The sequence below is a fragment of the Perca flavescens genome, chromosome 9 (genome assembly GCF_004354835.1).
Source record: "Perca flavescens isolate YP-PL-M2 chromosome 9, PFLA_1.0, whole genome shotgun sequence".
Classification (NCBI taxonomy): Eukaryota; Metazoa; Chordata; class Actinopteri; order Perciformes; family Percidae; genus Perca; species Perca flavescens.
In genome coordinates, this window is record NC_041339.1 from 17154987 (window position 1) to 17169946 (window position 14960).

Here is a 14960-nt window from a genome sequence, read left to right on the forward strand (position 1 = left end):
CTCTCTGTAGTGAACTATAGCAGATAACAGATTATTCATAAATGTACTTGTCTGCGATGTACTGTACAATGTCCTCAGGAGTTATCAACTTCCCTGCTTCTGCGTCAGGGATCTCAAAGCCAAACTCATCCTCCATGGCCATGATGATCTCCACCTGTTCTAAACTATCCAGACCCAGGTCTTTCATGAAGTGGGAGGCTGTCTGTCTCAGTATTTTGATCAGGAATTATATGATTTTTTTTTTTTTTACAATAGTTTAGGGAAATGTTCAGCTTCTAGGCATTGAGTTTTCTGTCATTTGAACAATATAGTTGAATAGCCCTGCTGTAAGATCTCTGCAGTCTTATTTACCTGGGATTCGCCGTGAACGGTTCTTTTCCATATTAAGTAAAAAAAGCTATACTATGGGTTAGGTAAGGTTTTTTCATAAATCCCAGCACACTTCTAAAATTACCTCTAACAACTTGTTTATTTACCAGTAATATACAATAAGGAAAGACATTCTACTTCATTCAGGGGCTTTCCAAATAAATATTAATTCTGCCACGAGGTGCCACCCTCTTGCCACCCCATGAATATATTTCTAGATCCGCCCCAGGTCCCCAATAAAGGTAAAGGTACTTTATTTGTCACATACACGTACATGTAGCGAAATGGGCAGCCAATGATAGCGCCCGGGGACCAACTCCAGATCTGAGCCAGTGCCTTGATCAAGGGCACTGACTGGAGAAACTAGTACATGTTTTTGATGGTGGGGGAAACCGGAGCACACGGAGGAAACCCACGCAAACATGGGGAGAACATGCAAACTCCACACAGAAAGGCCCCGGAACGACTTGGATTCGAACACAGAACCTTCTTGCTGTGATGCCACAGTGCTAACCACTGGGCCACCATGCTGCCAGTAAAACAGTTCTCCAATCATAATAAATAATTGAACAGAGATTAAACACAAGGTTTGGTTCAACCCACTACTGTTCATTTTTTGGAGCAAACAGGACATTGTGTGAGATAAGCTCACAAATAAACACACTAGTGATGTGGACCAAGGCCACAGTCTGATCTTTGATAAAACATTTTTTTTTGTTGTGTGTGTGTGTGTGTGTGTGTGTGTGTGTGTGTGTGTGTGTGTGTGTGTGTGTGTGTGTGCTTAACCAGGAGTATTGATCTGGGAAGGAAATACTGATTAAAACATCCCAGGAATTACCGATATTATCTCTTTCAGGGCCCCGAGCAAGGGGTTTCTGGGGCTTTGGTAAAATGTGGGGAATATTTGGCAAATTAAGAGCATTTTTGTTTTATAGTTATATTATGTGATGTCTTTCCTAACATTTCAAGGTCTTGTAAATAAAGGAAGCCCTTACGTTTGAAACAAAGTAAAGACCGTTGGTCAATGACTTCTTTTGTTTACTCAACAGGTGTACAAGGTCACAGTTATTGCTTTATAACCCCAGTCATAGAAAAGATGACAGTTTATTTTTGGATTCAAGATACAAAAGTTCATATTAGTTCCTATACTGAATGACACAAGTAACGATACCAGTCATTCAAATTTGTTGGCGTATTATGTGCAGAAATAAATTGAAATCAGCCCCTGAGTGACCAGCATGTCAAGCAACACTTTATAAATATAGGTCCCACATTTAGAAATCAGCACTGTGGTATTGAGTGGGAGCCATGGGGCAGCCTGTGGAAAAAGCTGTGATAACTGCTGGTTTGATTTCACTCTGTGATTTGCAATACCTCTGGGACGGCTGCCTCGTTCAGATTGATGCAATAATGATGGAATTGCAGTCAGGGGAGGCATTGCATTTGCATGAATTGGCCCATCTTCTTGCACTGGCAAAGACAGAATTCCACAAAAAAGCAAAGAGCCAAAAGGACTTCATTGCAACATAGTGTATTAGGTTTACGGTCAGGGACTGCGGGGAATATGCGTATGAATATGGAAGAAAGAATGTAAGTTAATGCAAAGTACACTGCTGCAAAATTTAGTTGAAACAATAGATTTAAGTGGGATGTAGCACTAACTCTGTGGTTATATTATTCTAATGTAGAGACTGAGACTAATGTTCAGAAAACAAAGCAGTCCAGCTACATTCATGTGGACAAAAATGGGCTTTGAATTCCACAACTTACAGTAGAGGCACATGACATAATAATCACTTTCACATGCAGTAATGTGAGAGTGACAGAATCAGGCAATGTTTTGCCAGTTAACTAGTGAAAGAAGAACTTCAGGGGGTAATGCACAGTGTGTGCATGTGTACATATATATATATATATGTGTGTGTGTGTGTGTGTGTGTGTGTGTGTGTGTGTGTGAGAGAGAAACATTCATTCAGCAGTACAACATCTCCCTGAAACAGACATGGACCTAGGAACAAGCAACACATGATTGGATCACACCATCCTATGAAAGTCCTGCAGCCAATCACAAACCAGTATTTAGTTCTATACATGGCATGAGTGGGGGTGGAGGTGGATGTGGAGGTGTAAATGCTAGGTGTCAACCCAAATTTTTTCCAGACCTTTCTACTTGCCCATGTTCTCTCTCTCTCTCTCTCTCTCTCTCTCTCTCTCTCTCTCTCTCTCTCTCTCTCTCTCTCTCTCAGTTTGTTTCTGTGTCTCTTTCTTGCCTAAGTTGCAAAAGATTATCAGTTTTTGCCAATTCAAGAATTATGCTCCATAACAATTATAAACTGTCAAACTATCAAAGTCTTGTTCTGAAACCTTGGGGGGGTGACTTGACTCATCCACATTTTCAAAGTCCTCTAAATATTCAGCCATAACATTAAAAACTTTTCGATAACACCAAGCTACGCTTTCTGTGATCCAACACAACAAACGCTTCCTTACACTCCTCTCTTTAACTCTCACTCCGCTCTCTTATGGCAACAATTCACGTCTCACAACATTTCAAAACGAGACTTCTCTGCGACTTAGGTTAGACACAGACAAGATTAAGCGAAAGGTAAAGTAAAACATCTTATTTCTCTGTAGGGTCCTTTCCATAAAGGTGTCGTACACTAATAATAACAATCAGAGCAGGTTGAAAAATACTGAAGTTCCACTTTGAGCCAGAGCCATTTGAATCTCATTCCGGCTTTATGTATACAGTATGTCAGTGAAAGTATGTATGAGCAACACACTGACACAAAATTACATATATGTATTCTTGCATTATGGTTAGGGAGTTTGGTTTGTTGGGAGCAGGTGCAACACTGGCTAAAAAAAAACATTGAATGTTGAAAGGCCCCTTTTTAAACCATGATGTCTGTACTGCAGAAGGACATTTATGCCCTAAAATCACTGACCAAGTGCCCCATGAATGACCCCTTTGGTCAGGCCAAGTGCCCTCAAGTGCCCCATTGGCTAGCTCAAGTGAAAAATAACCCTAAAGCTAAATATAACATAACACTAACCTCTGTGTGTCATAGAAGCTTTTTCCCCTGCCTATGAGAAAGTATGTGCACACCACTCCTCAGATCTATTCAACCACAGGCCCTAGTGTTCTTACAAAAACATGATTCACACAATTGGTGGGAGATTTTGTACTTTGTCCAGATTTTATGTCTCATGTTGTCCAGATATCCCATATCAACATGCATCCTCCCCATTTAAGCAAGTGATGAAACCTCTGTAGAGCTGACTTGGTACAATACTGTATGGCTATATTTTAGAGAACAGTCACACTTTCTTGCAACTGTAACAGATAGCACTAATGAAGCTTTAGCATAAGATGAGTCAGGAAGACTATACTTTTGCATGCTTAGGCCTGTAGTTTTTTTTTCTCTTGCATCTGCATTCAATCCTTACACACATGCTCACTCATCATTCCTTGCTCTCCTGTCGGAGGCTGTCAGTTATGTTATCAGCTGTTCCCATCAGCTGATCCCATCTATTTAGTAGCTCAGCAACACACCTACATTGTTAGCCTATCATCCTGCTACTTCCTCTTTTTAAATATGATTCTTGCTTTGCCTTTAGTTCATGCTACTGTTATGAAATCGGTGCATTCACGGCTGTTACGCTATTTAAATTTCTTATCCTCTCTGTTGCTGTCAGCTGTCGTTTCAGTGCAAATTGTCACAAATGGCAAAGCGCACCTCCAATTCTCCATCACCACCAGTCTTTGCATATTCTTCAGCTCCATCAGAATCATCAGCCACCACAATTTCTGCTGCTCAGGGCAGACGCCCCTCAGTTACAAATCTCTGCCTCTAAACATCAAAGACTTTCTGCCAAGACTCAATTATCACATCATCAGTAATAATAAAGATTCATCTTTACTTCATTCACTTGTCTCTCCTGATTGAAATGCAAAAGACTGAAAACCTCAAGTCATTGCTGCAACACAAAAAGTTCAGCCAGTTTTCCATAGAGATATTTCTCAAGTGATCCATGCTCGTATAAAATAGTTTGGAAATGAATACCATGACGAAATAGATGTTTAAAAAATGTATTTACATGATTGTTAAACTGAAGATTGGACTGATTTGTATGTGTTGAATCTTAATCTTAATGAAAGTTCTAAGTAAGGAAATGGAAAGGGATCACACACAACTTCCCTCAAACTACTTCCTGACTGTAAAATCCCTTTCGGTTTGAAGCAACAATTCATATCCCTGGAGTTAAACATTAAAAGCTTTTCAGCGATATTTGAAGTATGTGTGTTACCCTTGATTTATCTTGAGGAAGTATGAAGTTAATACTGTAGTTACCCATCATCATTTACGCTTAACTTCAAAGGGATGGTCACATAAACCAGGGTGTTTACTACCATGCTAGACTACTAAACGGCTAATAAAAGCTTGGCAGAATTTCATTCAGGAAAACTCTTTGTTTATCCTTCATTCTCTCTCTCTTCCAACTTTATCAGCTGACTATGGGCTTTTCTCTCTTTCAGTTAAACCAACCAGATGTTGACATGATCTCCAAGAGCCAATTACATCATTATTGTCAAACTTTAAAAATGTTCTCCTCTCTTCTGCTGTCAGTTGTTCTTTCAGTGTGAAATCGATGTTACCCTCCTCCACCATATTCACTTCCAGTTGTCACCACATCTATAGTCCAGGGTTCCTTCCATCATTAGAAGCTCCACATCACATCAATCCAGACCTTCAGGCATTTCCTTTCATCCCTTCACCACCAGTGTCTGGCAGGGGCGTAGCACACAATTCTGGGCCCTGTAGAAAGTCATTCTCTATGCGCCCCTCCTTGCATTCACTATTATTCTAGCATCTTTTTGGTCCCTCCTCATACAAGGGCCCTGGGTACTCAGTTCCCCCACCCCAGTACGACAGTCCTGGTGTCTAGACTCCATCAGGGGGTATTCCTGTACTACTCATGGCATCTCTACCCCTTAAAAATTTATGAAATCGTGATGTGGTTCTTCATACTATTAATGTGTCCTGTCTATATGTAGAATGGTGCCCTTAGTTGCCCTGTTTCCTGATGTCATTACATTACATTACCTACATCCCAGGGGAGAAAAAGCTCCTTACAAAACCTTTGTTGCCCCCAGACAACAACCACAGGAAGTGGAAATACACACAGGAGTAGACACATTATGTCAGCCATGTGTGTCCTAATTTCCCTCTTGTAAGAAAGCATTGCTTGTTTATTGAAATATCAATAGCCAAATCTTTCACAGTTTTCTGCAGATATGCTGGCCTGTGAATGAAGAACGGGATGTTGTCAGCTGCAGCTTTATATCATGTAAATGTTGCTACAGTCATGAAAGATGTTGAAGAAATGGCGTGAGGTGTAGGGAGGAAGGCAGCCACGGAGTCTGTGTAGACTTAAGAACAAACACAAGGGTGTGGTTTGGCCCAATCAACTATGTTTCCAGGAAAATGCTTTCTTGGAAATAATCCTATTCCAATGTAAATGTGTACACATAGCCAGAGAAACCCACCCAGATAGAAATACACATGCACACAACATTTTTACAGCTTTCACTGATGACTGCCATATGGCCAAACCATAAGATGACACAATTGTATGGCAACTAAGAGTATGTTTTCAACAACTTTAATCCCTGGAAGATCCTCTACCTGCTCCTCTTATTCATCTCCCCATTCCCTTTAGAAACACTTTTCCTTCTCCTGCCGTTGTACTGTACCTCTTCTTTCACCTTCATACCTTCCTTGTTACTTTATCCCCCATCTCTCCTCCCCCTCCATCAAAAGTCACACCATCTTTGCTTTATCTTTTCTTTTGCATGTGCCCAGGAAGGTTGCTAAATAGGTTCTGCTGTTACAGTATAACTCCACTCTTACTACGAGTTAAGGGTGCAGATAGTTCATTGACCCCTAGTAACCTTAGTTTGTAATAGAGCTTGAGGCTACAGATACTGTACAGATACTGTATGAGAACAGTGAAATGGGGATTAGTAACAGGCTGTAGTTGTGAGACTACTAGGGGGGCCATGAATCAAACTGGAGATCTACTGTAGAAAGGAATTTTATTGTTCTGCTCTTGCCATTATCACCAAATAGCCAAGAAAAACAGCTGAGGTAATGGGGTGTCCTTTGGACAATTTCAGTCTGCAAATGCACAAGCTTCAGAGTTTTTCATCCTGGACACTGCTGGAGGCAGTTAGAAAATATGTGCTGAGACAACATTTTCTGAGAAATGTATTTGTAAAGTGGAAAACAGGAGGTAGTCTTACCCATGTCATCCTCGTGGTAGATTATAGAGTGGTGATCTGTTTGGTTGCTGGTGTATCTATGTATTGGCTCTGTGTGATAGGTCCCGTTGTCTGTATGGATGGTTCCCTCAAACTGACCCTGTAATACCGAGCCATGGCAGGCTGAACCATGTTCATCTGCAAGACCAGGTCAGGAGAGATAACATGCCAAGGTCAGAGAGACCGAAAGAATAAATAGATAAGATACTGAGAGAAACTTCAAGATTAGAGGCAGCAGATACAAGAGGAGAGATGGGGCAATAATGAGAAAGCAACTAATTGACTTTTCGATCTGCACAGTTCAATATATTTTACTTTGTTCTCAAATTTCAAAAACCAGGGAAGTTTTTCCACAAACAGATTTGCATCCAGATGTTTTATCCAAGACTATGACTGTTGATGTTAGGTAATTAAAAGCTTTGATGCCCAGTAAATTCACTTAGACTTGAATTACAGTTAACTGTTCCCAGCTCTAGTGGACCAGATATCACAGTCATACCCACCCTCTAGTGTTCCAGAATATATGTGGGAGAGATCAGCCGATGTGGAACCATTTTCACTGACCACCATGAAATCTTCTGAAAATTATGCTGCATTGCGTTTTAAACGGAGACGGAAAGTTCTGCAGGAACAAAAATACAAACAGCTCACAGATGTGGTCAACGCTTTGTAGTGTAGTGAAAGGTATGTAGATCTATTACCAGCAGGAAAATATGGACAATTAATTGTTGACACGTGTTATGGGTTTAGAATGTGAATAAATAAATCTAACAGAAGAAAAAATAGCCAGACTGTGTTTTTAAGAGGGCTTTTGAAACAGTTGCCAAAGTTAGAGAAATGTGACGTTACCTGTGGAAAGCAGTAAAGTCCAGTTGCAGTGTGTGCTCCTGAAGGTGTGAGGCTCTCTTGGCTCTCAGGTGCTTCCTGTGAAGATCCTCCCTGTCGTACGACAAGCCCTCATAATGTTTTATATATGGACTGATGCCACTCACAGCACCTGGCAAAACAGATAACATTCCAGTCACTTCACACCTCAAAGAGAAACCAGACAAGGATGCCCACTTTCACCTTCCATGTTTTTCATCTTCAGTGAACCAATTGCTGCAGCACCTCACAACATAAAATCAGCCTTTATGCAGATGACATGTTGTTATACTTACAAGCTTCTTGCCTGCTATTGCAAGAAATAATTATCTTAATCGACACTCTCCATTTTACATTGAACAATAAACTAAAACATGAGTACTCCTCTCTGAAGATGCTTGTAATTATTTAGCATTAGGTCAGCTAAAACCACAGATTTGGGAAATATTGAGGACAATAATAAATCAAGACATCTTGTTACTGTAAAATAGTTACTACATGTTATTGTTGTTCACTTATTTATTTATTCGTTCACCTATTTACATCTTACATCTTTGTGTATGTCAACACTACATACTATTGGCACTGAATGTTGTTATTCAGAAAATCCTTTTTGTCACAAAATATATTTGCCTATAATAATAAGTGAATGGTGTATATAGTATATAAAGCTATTTTATTTGTATTTTTGTCCAATATTTTAAATCTTGTTTTCTTTTTTTTTTTTGCTTTATTGACTCTTGAGCTGCTCCAACAAGTGAATTCCCCAGATGTGGGATCAATAAAGTTGATCTTATCTTAACTTAGTCTCATTCTACCTGCCCTTTATCCATTCTCCTTCCTACCTTATCCCTACCCCCTAACCTCCCCCCCCCTTCTGCTCATGCCTTCTTTCATATTCCATCTGGTGCATTCCTCTCCCACGTCTCATCGTCTGGGGCTGGGAAAACCGCCTAAGACGTAACTCCCACACTGAGTCTCCCTCCCCCCGGTCTTCAGTACGTCCTCCCAGACCAGCCTACAGATGACATCTTCTTGTCCCTCCCCTTTTACATCCATTCTTCGGTCTTCAACATCCAATAACTCCTGAATTTCCATTAAACCTTTAAATAACATATTACATGTAAAAGCTTTACTGAAATGACAATCTTTTGTTTATTTGTTTATCTGTGACAACAATGTTCCGATTAACATAACATTTGGTGAGCACATTCATGCTCCCAATTAAAATCAACAAACCAAATTTTTATGTGTGATTTTACCTCCTTCAACCGTCAGAACAAATTTGGACTGCAGTTATACTGTATGACTGATTACTGATCTGTGTAGACTGTGAAAGTGCTGACTACCCAGAGAAAGCCTTGAAAAAGACTTGCACTTTCCTATACAAGATGTTATTACCCAATAACCGTTGCCCCTCCTGAGTAAATCCCACTTACCTAAACCCTTAATAAATGTGTGTACCATATTATTCACAATTTAGTAAGCCAAACATTATGTTTACGTCACTCGCAGGTTTTGCAGGCTGGCTCAATGCAGCATTCCTGAGAGGACAGGTTGAGACATGTCTGAGCCATAGTCTGAGCCCAGAAGAGGCCAGTCCACCACAGCAGCCAAAAACTGCATACTAACACATCCACATGCACTGAGACTCACATACACACAACCTAACTAAGCTAAACAACCTCAAACAACCCCACATACTTATTCAGAGGGCAGGTGAGGAAACACACACACACACACACACACACACACACACACACACACACACACACACACACACACACACACACACACACACACACACACACACACACACACACGCATACACTAATCTTCACACTCTACCACCACGCTACCTGTAACTCGGTCCCGGCAGTCGACTAGCAACATTAGCAGCCAGTAGTGTTGAACCCCCATGGTCTCCTCATTGGTGTGTTTTTCTTTTCTTTTCCTTTCACTGTTTTTTCTTTCTCTTCCTTCGCTCACATCTGTCTCTCTTAATCATCCCTTCTGACTTTAAGAAGTCTTCACCAGCCTCGTACCTGTGCTCTTCCCTGGAATGTGACTAGTTGGGAAGTTCAAGCCAGAGGAGAGTCGAAGACTGACATATTCAGACTTGTTTGCTAGCATGCTATGAGTTATCTGCACAGTTGAAGGAGGGATTTGAAAAACACTTGTAGGAGGATTACTTACTGAAATAGTAAGAGGGGTTTGGTAAAGATAAAAAGTGAACATTTGCTCTACAAGTACCTGTAACCTTAAGCATCTGTAACTTTAAATATAGTAATAAATCCAAAGGAACAAACCCTCAGAAGTTGCTCAGTGGCTAACAGTTCAATACATTAGTTGTGTTGGGCAACAAAGCAAACAGGATATTTATAAAAAAAAAACTTGTTTGTTGTTTATGGATAAATACCGGTTCTCACCTTTATTTTTTACAGGCAAGTCATTAAGAACAGGTTCTTATTTACAATGGCGGCCTGACAAGTGACAAAGCCACTTAGGGAAAGGGATCGTGTTGGCCTGATAATATTTGCTAATTACACCAAGTAAAGCTGAGGCTGATGAAATGTATACATAATTTTGACCTGATGATTGCACTAGATCGAATATCAAGTTTAACAATTAACAATTCATCCTGAAGTGGAGACATTGTATGACATCGATCAAAAACAGTTTGATTTCACTCAGAAGTCAGGGGATCACCAAAGTTATTAGGATTTATCCTTTGGGGACCATAAATGTCTGTATCAAATTGCATGGCAATAGTTGTTGAGATGTTTCAGTCAGGACCAAAGTGGTGGATTGCCCAACCGACTGACAGACAGTTCACTAGAGCCATGCCACGAGTGTGGCAAAAAAAGTGTGTCATTGATAATAAATGCCAAATTGTGAACTTTGAATACTTGTCTCTATTTCCTGACAAAGGAAAATGCCTCCTACGGGTCTTATTATAGACTTTTGTGTGGTAGAGAAAGTCCTAAAATGGTTCCAAATAATAGAAGGAAGCAATTATTTGAATGACTCGCACTGTGTCAGAGGCTCGTTCTAAACAAAGTGTGACAGTTTTAGGTAATTTTGAGGAACGATAACCTTTTAAGAGGAAATGGGACATAATTTGACCTGGAAATGAGGTCAGTTAAAACACATTGCTACAAATAAATCACCTCTTTGATGTATTCTTCATGAATAGCAACAAGTTTGCAACAGTTTTCTGAACAATAGAATATATTATATGACTTATCTTTATTTGTATGTGTATCTTTATTTCCATTTGGCATGTTTCTGCTATGTTGCATAATAAATTGATAGTTGAACAAGATAAACATTTCCAGACTGTGCTGCAGCTGTTCACTGGTCTCCATACATATGTTTCAGATAGTTACAAGTCAAGAAACTGCAGATAGAAAGTTTACAGTGTGCCGACAGTATCACCACAGGAAATTGTTGCTCCACAGGAGCCCAATTACTAACTTACATGCACCAAACCACTGCAGCTTTTCTTGTACAATTATCAAAATCATAAATAACTCAAGCAGTTGTCTCAACAGCCTTACTAATTTTGATCCTACTGTCAATGCCAAGATGGAAGGCTTTGCAGAGATCTTTACAGTGTACAGATCAGGGTCTATCGTGCGTTAACAAACACCAAACCACCTCTAAACTTTAGCTTGTAATTTATTTCTAAAGGCGTGTCCAAGAAGAAGCCAGTGGCTGATGATAGTTTAGGACTATGTTCTGTCTTAGCTGATTCATGTCCAGCAACAGATGTCCCCCTCGTGTCGCTGAAGACAGGTTCTTGGCCTGAGACGCTACTACAGGCAACATACTACACCACTGACTTACTCCTTCAGGTCAATGTTTTACAGCCTGATTTAGAGCTTAACCTCCCCCATCCTTGATCATCCATGGACCGCCTCCCCCCCGAAAACTCCTGCTTCAAACCGATTGGCCGGGAAGGGATCACCCACAGATTCAGACACACTAATGAGTACAGGCTTGCACACACACACACACACACACACACACACACACACACACACACACACACACACACACACACACACACTTACACTTTCCCATATCGAGGTTGTCTACTTGTAACTCAACACCCTAACACCCTAACATTGGGAGTACCAGTGTACAAAGTTTGAATCATTTTAACAAGTTTTGCTATTTTAAACGGTTTTGCATGTTGACCCATCTAAAAACCACATAATAAAATGAAAATCAATTGTACATTGAACACCTACAGCTTTTACTCCTACTGAAGATCCCTTGTTAAACATTTACTTCTCCTGTAATCACCTTAATGTAGAAGTGTGGAAAGGTTACTCTAGGACGTTGACTTTAGACGGAAAGCATACTGAAAGCTTTTTTTCTCATCAATGTGTTTTGACCTCACGTTTCATGTCAGGCTCAAAGTAGTTCTGCCGTACATATGGAAAAGAGATAGCATACCAGAATCTTAACAGAGGAGGCATTTAAAGGTCAAATCTATGTATGTATCTATCTATCTATCTTGTTTTTGTTGTTGTTCATGAATGGCAAACTCTCACATGTAAGTAAAATTATTTTCAGGCTTCACAACTGTAACTGATCCTGTCAGTTCTGGGAACACGTCCACATATAGATTATCTGCTTTGCATTAAACATTCATGTTCTTTCCAACACTGATTTGCAGGATGTGAAGTTTTCATGAGGTTTGTTCACTGCTTGACTGAAATATTATCATGGGGGTTTCTGGTTGCATTTAAGACTAATTCAAACCAACATTACACGTAACATCCAATCTGTCCCCACAAATGTCTCAGTATTTAGTGGGAGACAAAGGATTATGGGATAATTGGTCCGACGGCAGGCCCTTAGCAGGTTTCTTTGCTTCTCTGAGGGTTCATAGGCTATGGGAATTATCAAATCACATCATTCTGCTGACATAGCCAACTGGTAACCTCTTCATTGGGTTGACCCACTTCACAAAGTGCCGCGGCCTTCCCTTTCTTCATGCCCGGGCACCGCACAATATTCAGTCTGTGTCACACTCCATAATGAATGCATTGTATTCAAGGCGTTGACATAGATCTGAGCTAAGCAGATAAGCAAGCTGCCATCCATCTCTGTCTCGTTATTGATGCATCTGATGCCTTCGCCTGGACTCTGACAGCTTGATTGTATGTTTGTCCTTCATGCTAATCCATTTGTTTCAAATCAAATACATATTAGTGCGCAGTGGCCACTTTTACACTTATTGTGGCAAAATCTGTCAAAAGATTTCAACATGGCTCTGCACTGTAGTTCTAGAAATAAATAACAATGTTGTTCTAACCAAAAACTTTGAGAAAAATATTGATAGCACATTCTGGAAACCATTTGTTGTTTGTAATCATGTATCATAAATCTATGCAATTCATGGTTAAATGTCAGTTATCTAATCGTAAACAAGATATATATAGCTATATGTTAAAATGTATTAAGGTAACGCATGACTATAAATTCCTTGTTGCAGCTAACAAAAACATTTGGGAACCTCTATGTGTAATCTCTCAGTTCAGGAAAAGACAGGAGGCCAGCTGAAGTGTCAGGGTTTAACTGCAGGAGTCAGTTCACTTGCAATGCAATGCTTCCCCCTATGGAAAGCTTTTAAAAATGAAGCATAAAGACCATGCAGCTGGGTGGACTTGTTCATTAATATGCAGTTTTATTTACTTTTTTCATTGCTGTGTTATTGTGCACATCTTCATGACGATTTCCGTTTTAGTGTTTTTGAAAGAGCTTTAAAGTCTTTGTTGCTTGATGATTTTTTTAATGACCCATATTCTCTTCAACTGTCACTACAAACCCTTCTGAGTTTCATGTTGCCTTTCCAAATAATGAGGCCATAAAGTCAGGATGAATTGGGAAACATTGGCAAACAATGACTAAATGGACAGTACACTCTGGTTGATTCTGGGCACAGACATCCGCCTGTAGTAGTGTTTGTTTATTGATATTTAGGCTGAGCTTATACCCCCGTCTTGCAGTGGTGGAAGAAGTATTCAGATCCTTTACTTGGGTAAAAGTACTAATACCACACTGTAAAAATACTCTGTTACAAGTAAAAACCATGCAATGAAAATGTTACTTAAGTAAAAGTATGTAAAATATCATCAGGAAAATGTACTTAAAGTATTAAAAGTAAAAGTACTCAATGCAGAAAAGCTCTCATTTTAGAAACTGGAAATGGTCAAAATAGTTCTGTCAACCAGCTAAATGTTTAATCAGCTAATCATTTCAACTGTACTTGTAGGCCTGTATATTGTTGGGTAGTTTAATATGTAATAAAATATTGTATTTTATAAACGACTTGCAAAAATCTTAATTTGTAAACTATCTAGTAACTAAAGCTGTCAGATGAATGTATTGGAGTAAAAAGAACAATATTTCTCTCTGAAATGTAGCAGAGTAGAAGTAGAAAATACTTCAATTTGTACTTAAGTACAGTCCTTGAGTAAATGTACTTAGTTACATTCCACCACTGCCATCTTGTATAAATATATATCAAGATATATAATATCCAAGGTCATGACATTAACAGCTACCCAAAACAATAACAACAAGTGCAGGGACTATCAGCAGAGATAGAAACAGTCTCTGCCCATCAAACTAACATCCAGATAAAACCATTTGGTATGGCTCTGAAGTCAAATACTTGTTCTAAAACACATCCATTAACCTTGACACATTTGGGAATGCAGTACGTTCAGTGTCTTGTTAGGAGTTTTGACTTTTTGTTACATTTTGAAAAAAAAAGAAATGCCAATGTGTCCAATCACAGATTCTTTCCAGTGTTCCCACATTAAAATACACACATTTTCCATTCGTGCTTTTTTCGAAAGATTAAGTGTATACAAGTAAGATATGTCTCGCTGTCATTATTTTTTTTTTTTTTTTTTAGCTTGACGCAAAAAATATTAATAGTAGTAATGGTGATAATATTGACATACTTGTACTACTGGGTTTGTTTGTCTATTTACAAAAGAAAAAGAAAAACATGGTTTGCCATACATCTGTCTTCACATGATCTAGCACAAAAGGCCGCTCAGTGTCAATGATACTTTGATCAGTAGACTGACGCAACAGTCAAGGCAGCTTTATTTTGGATGTGTCATGTTTTTAGGGAGATTTAGTTTTACTACATACTGCCACATTTTGTATGCGCTGGAGGCAACACTGATTTGTACTTAGAATGGTTTCATTATTCTACAACCTCTTCTCTGCCCCCTTTGATTGAAGTAGCAGGGTTTTTTTTACATGTGAGTGTGTAAGTTAAGAGGCAGGCAGACCTAATAAGAAACCTATAAGGAACTATATGTTGGTCAAGTAATCGTGTCTCAATTATTGATTACTGATCAACAACATG

The 14960-nt window shown here is 39.3% G+C and overlaps 1 protein-coding gene across 1 annotated transcript in view; it reads right to left on the reverse strand.

Moving 5' to 3' along the window:
• Nucleotides 1-9667, reverse strand: part of si:ch1073-396h14.1 (disintegrin and metalloproteinase domain-containing protein 10) — a 33304-nt gene extending 23637 nt beyond the window's left edge. Inside the window, exons 1-4 of the mRNA XM_028587612.1 lie at nt 9418-9667; nt 7544-7691; nt 7198-7316; nt 6677-6832 (exon numbers count right to left, since the gene is read on the reverse strand). Coding sequence (XP_028443413.1) covers nt 6677-6832; nt 7198-7264 — 223 coding nt within the window. The 5' untranslated portion in view covers nt 7265-7316; nt 7544-7691; nt 9418-9667. The remainder of the gene's footprint in view (nt 1-6676; nt 6833-7197; nt 7317-7543; nt 7692-9417) is intronic.
• Nucleotides 9668-14960: the final 5293 nt, after the last annotated feature.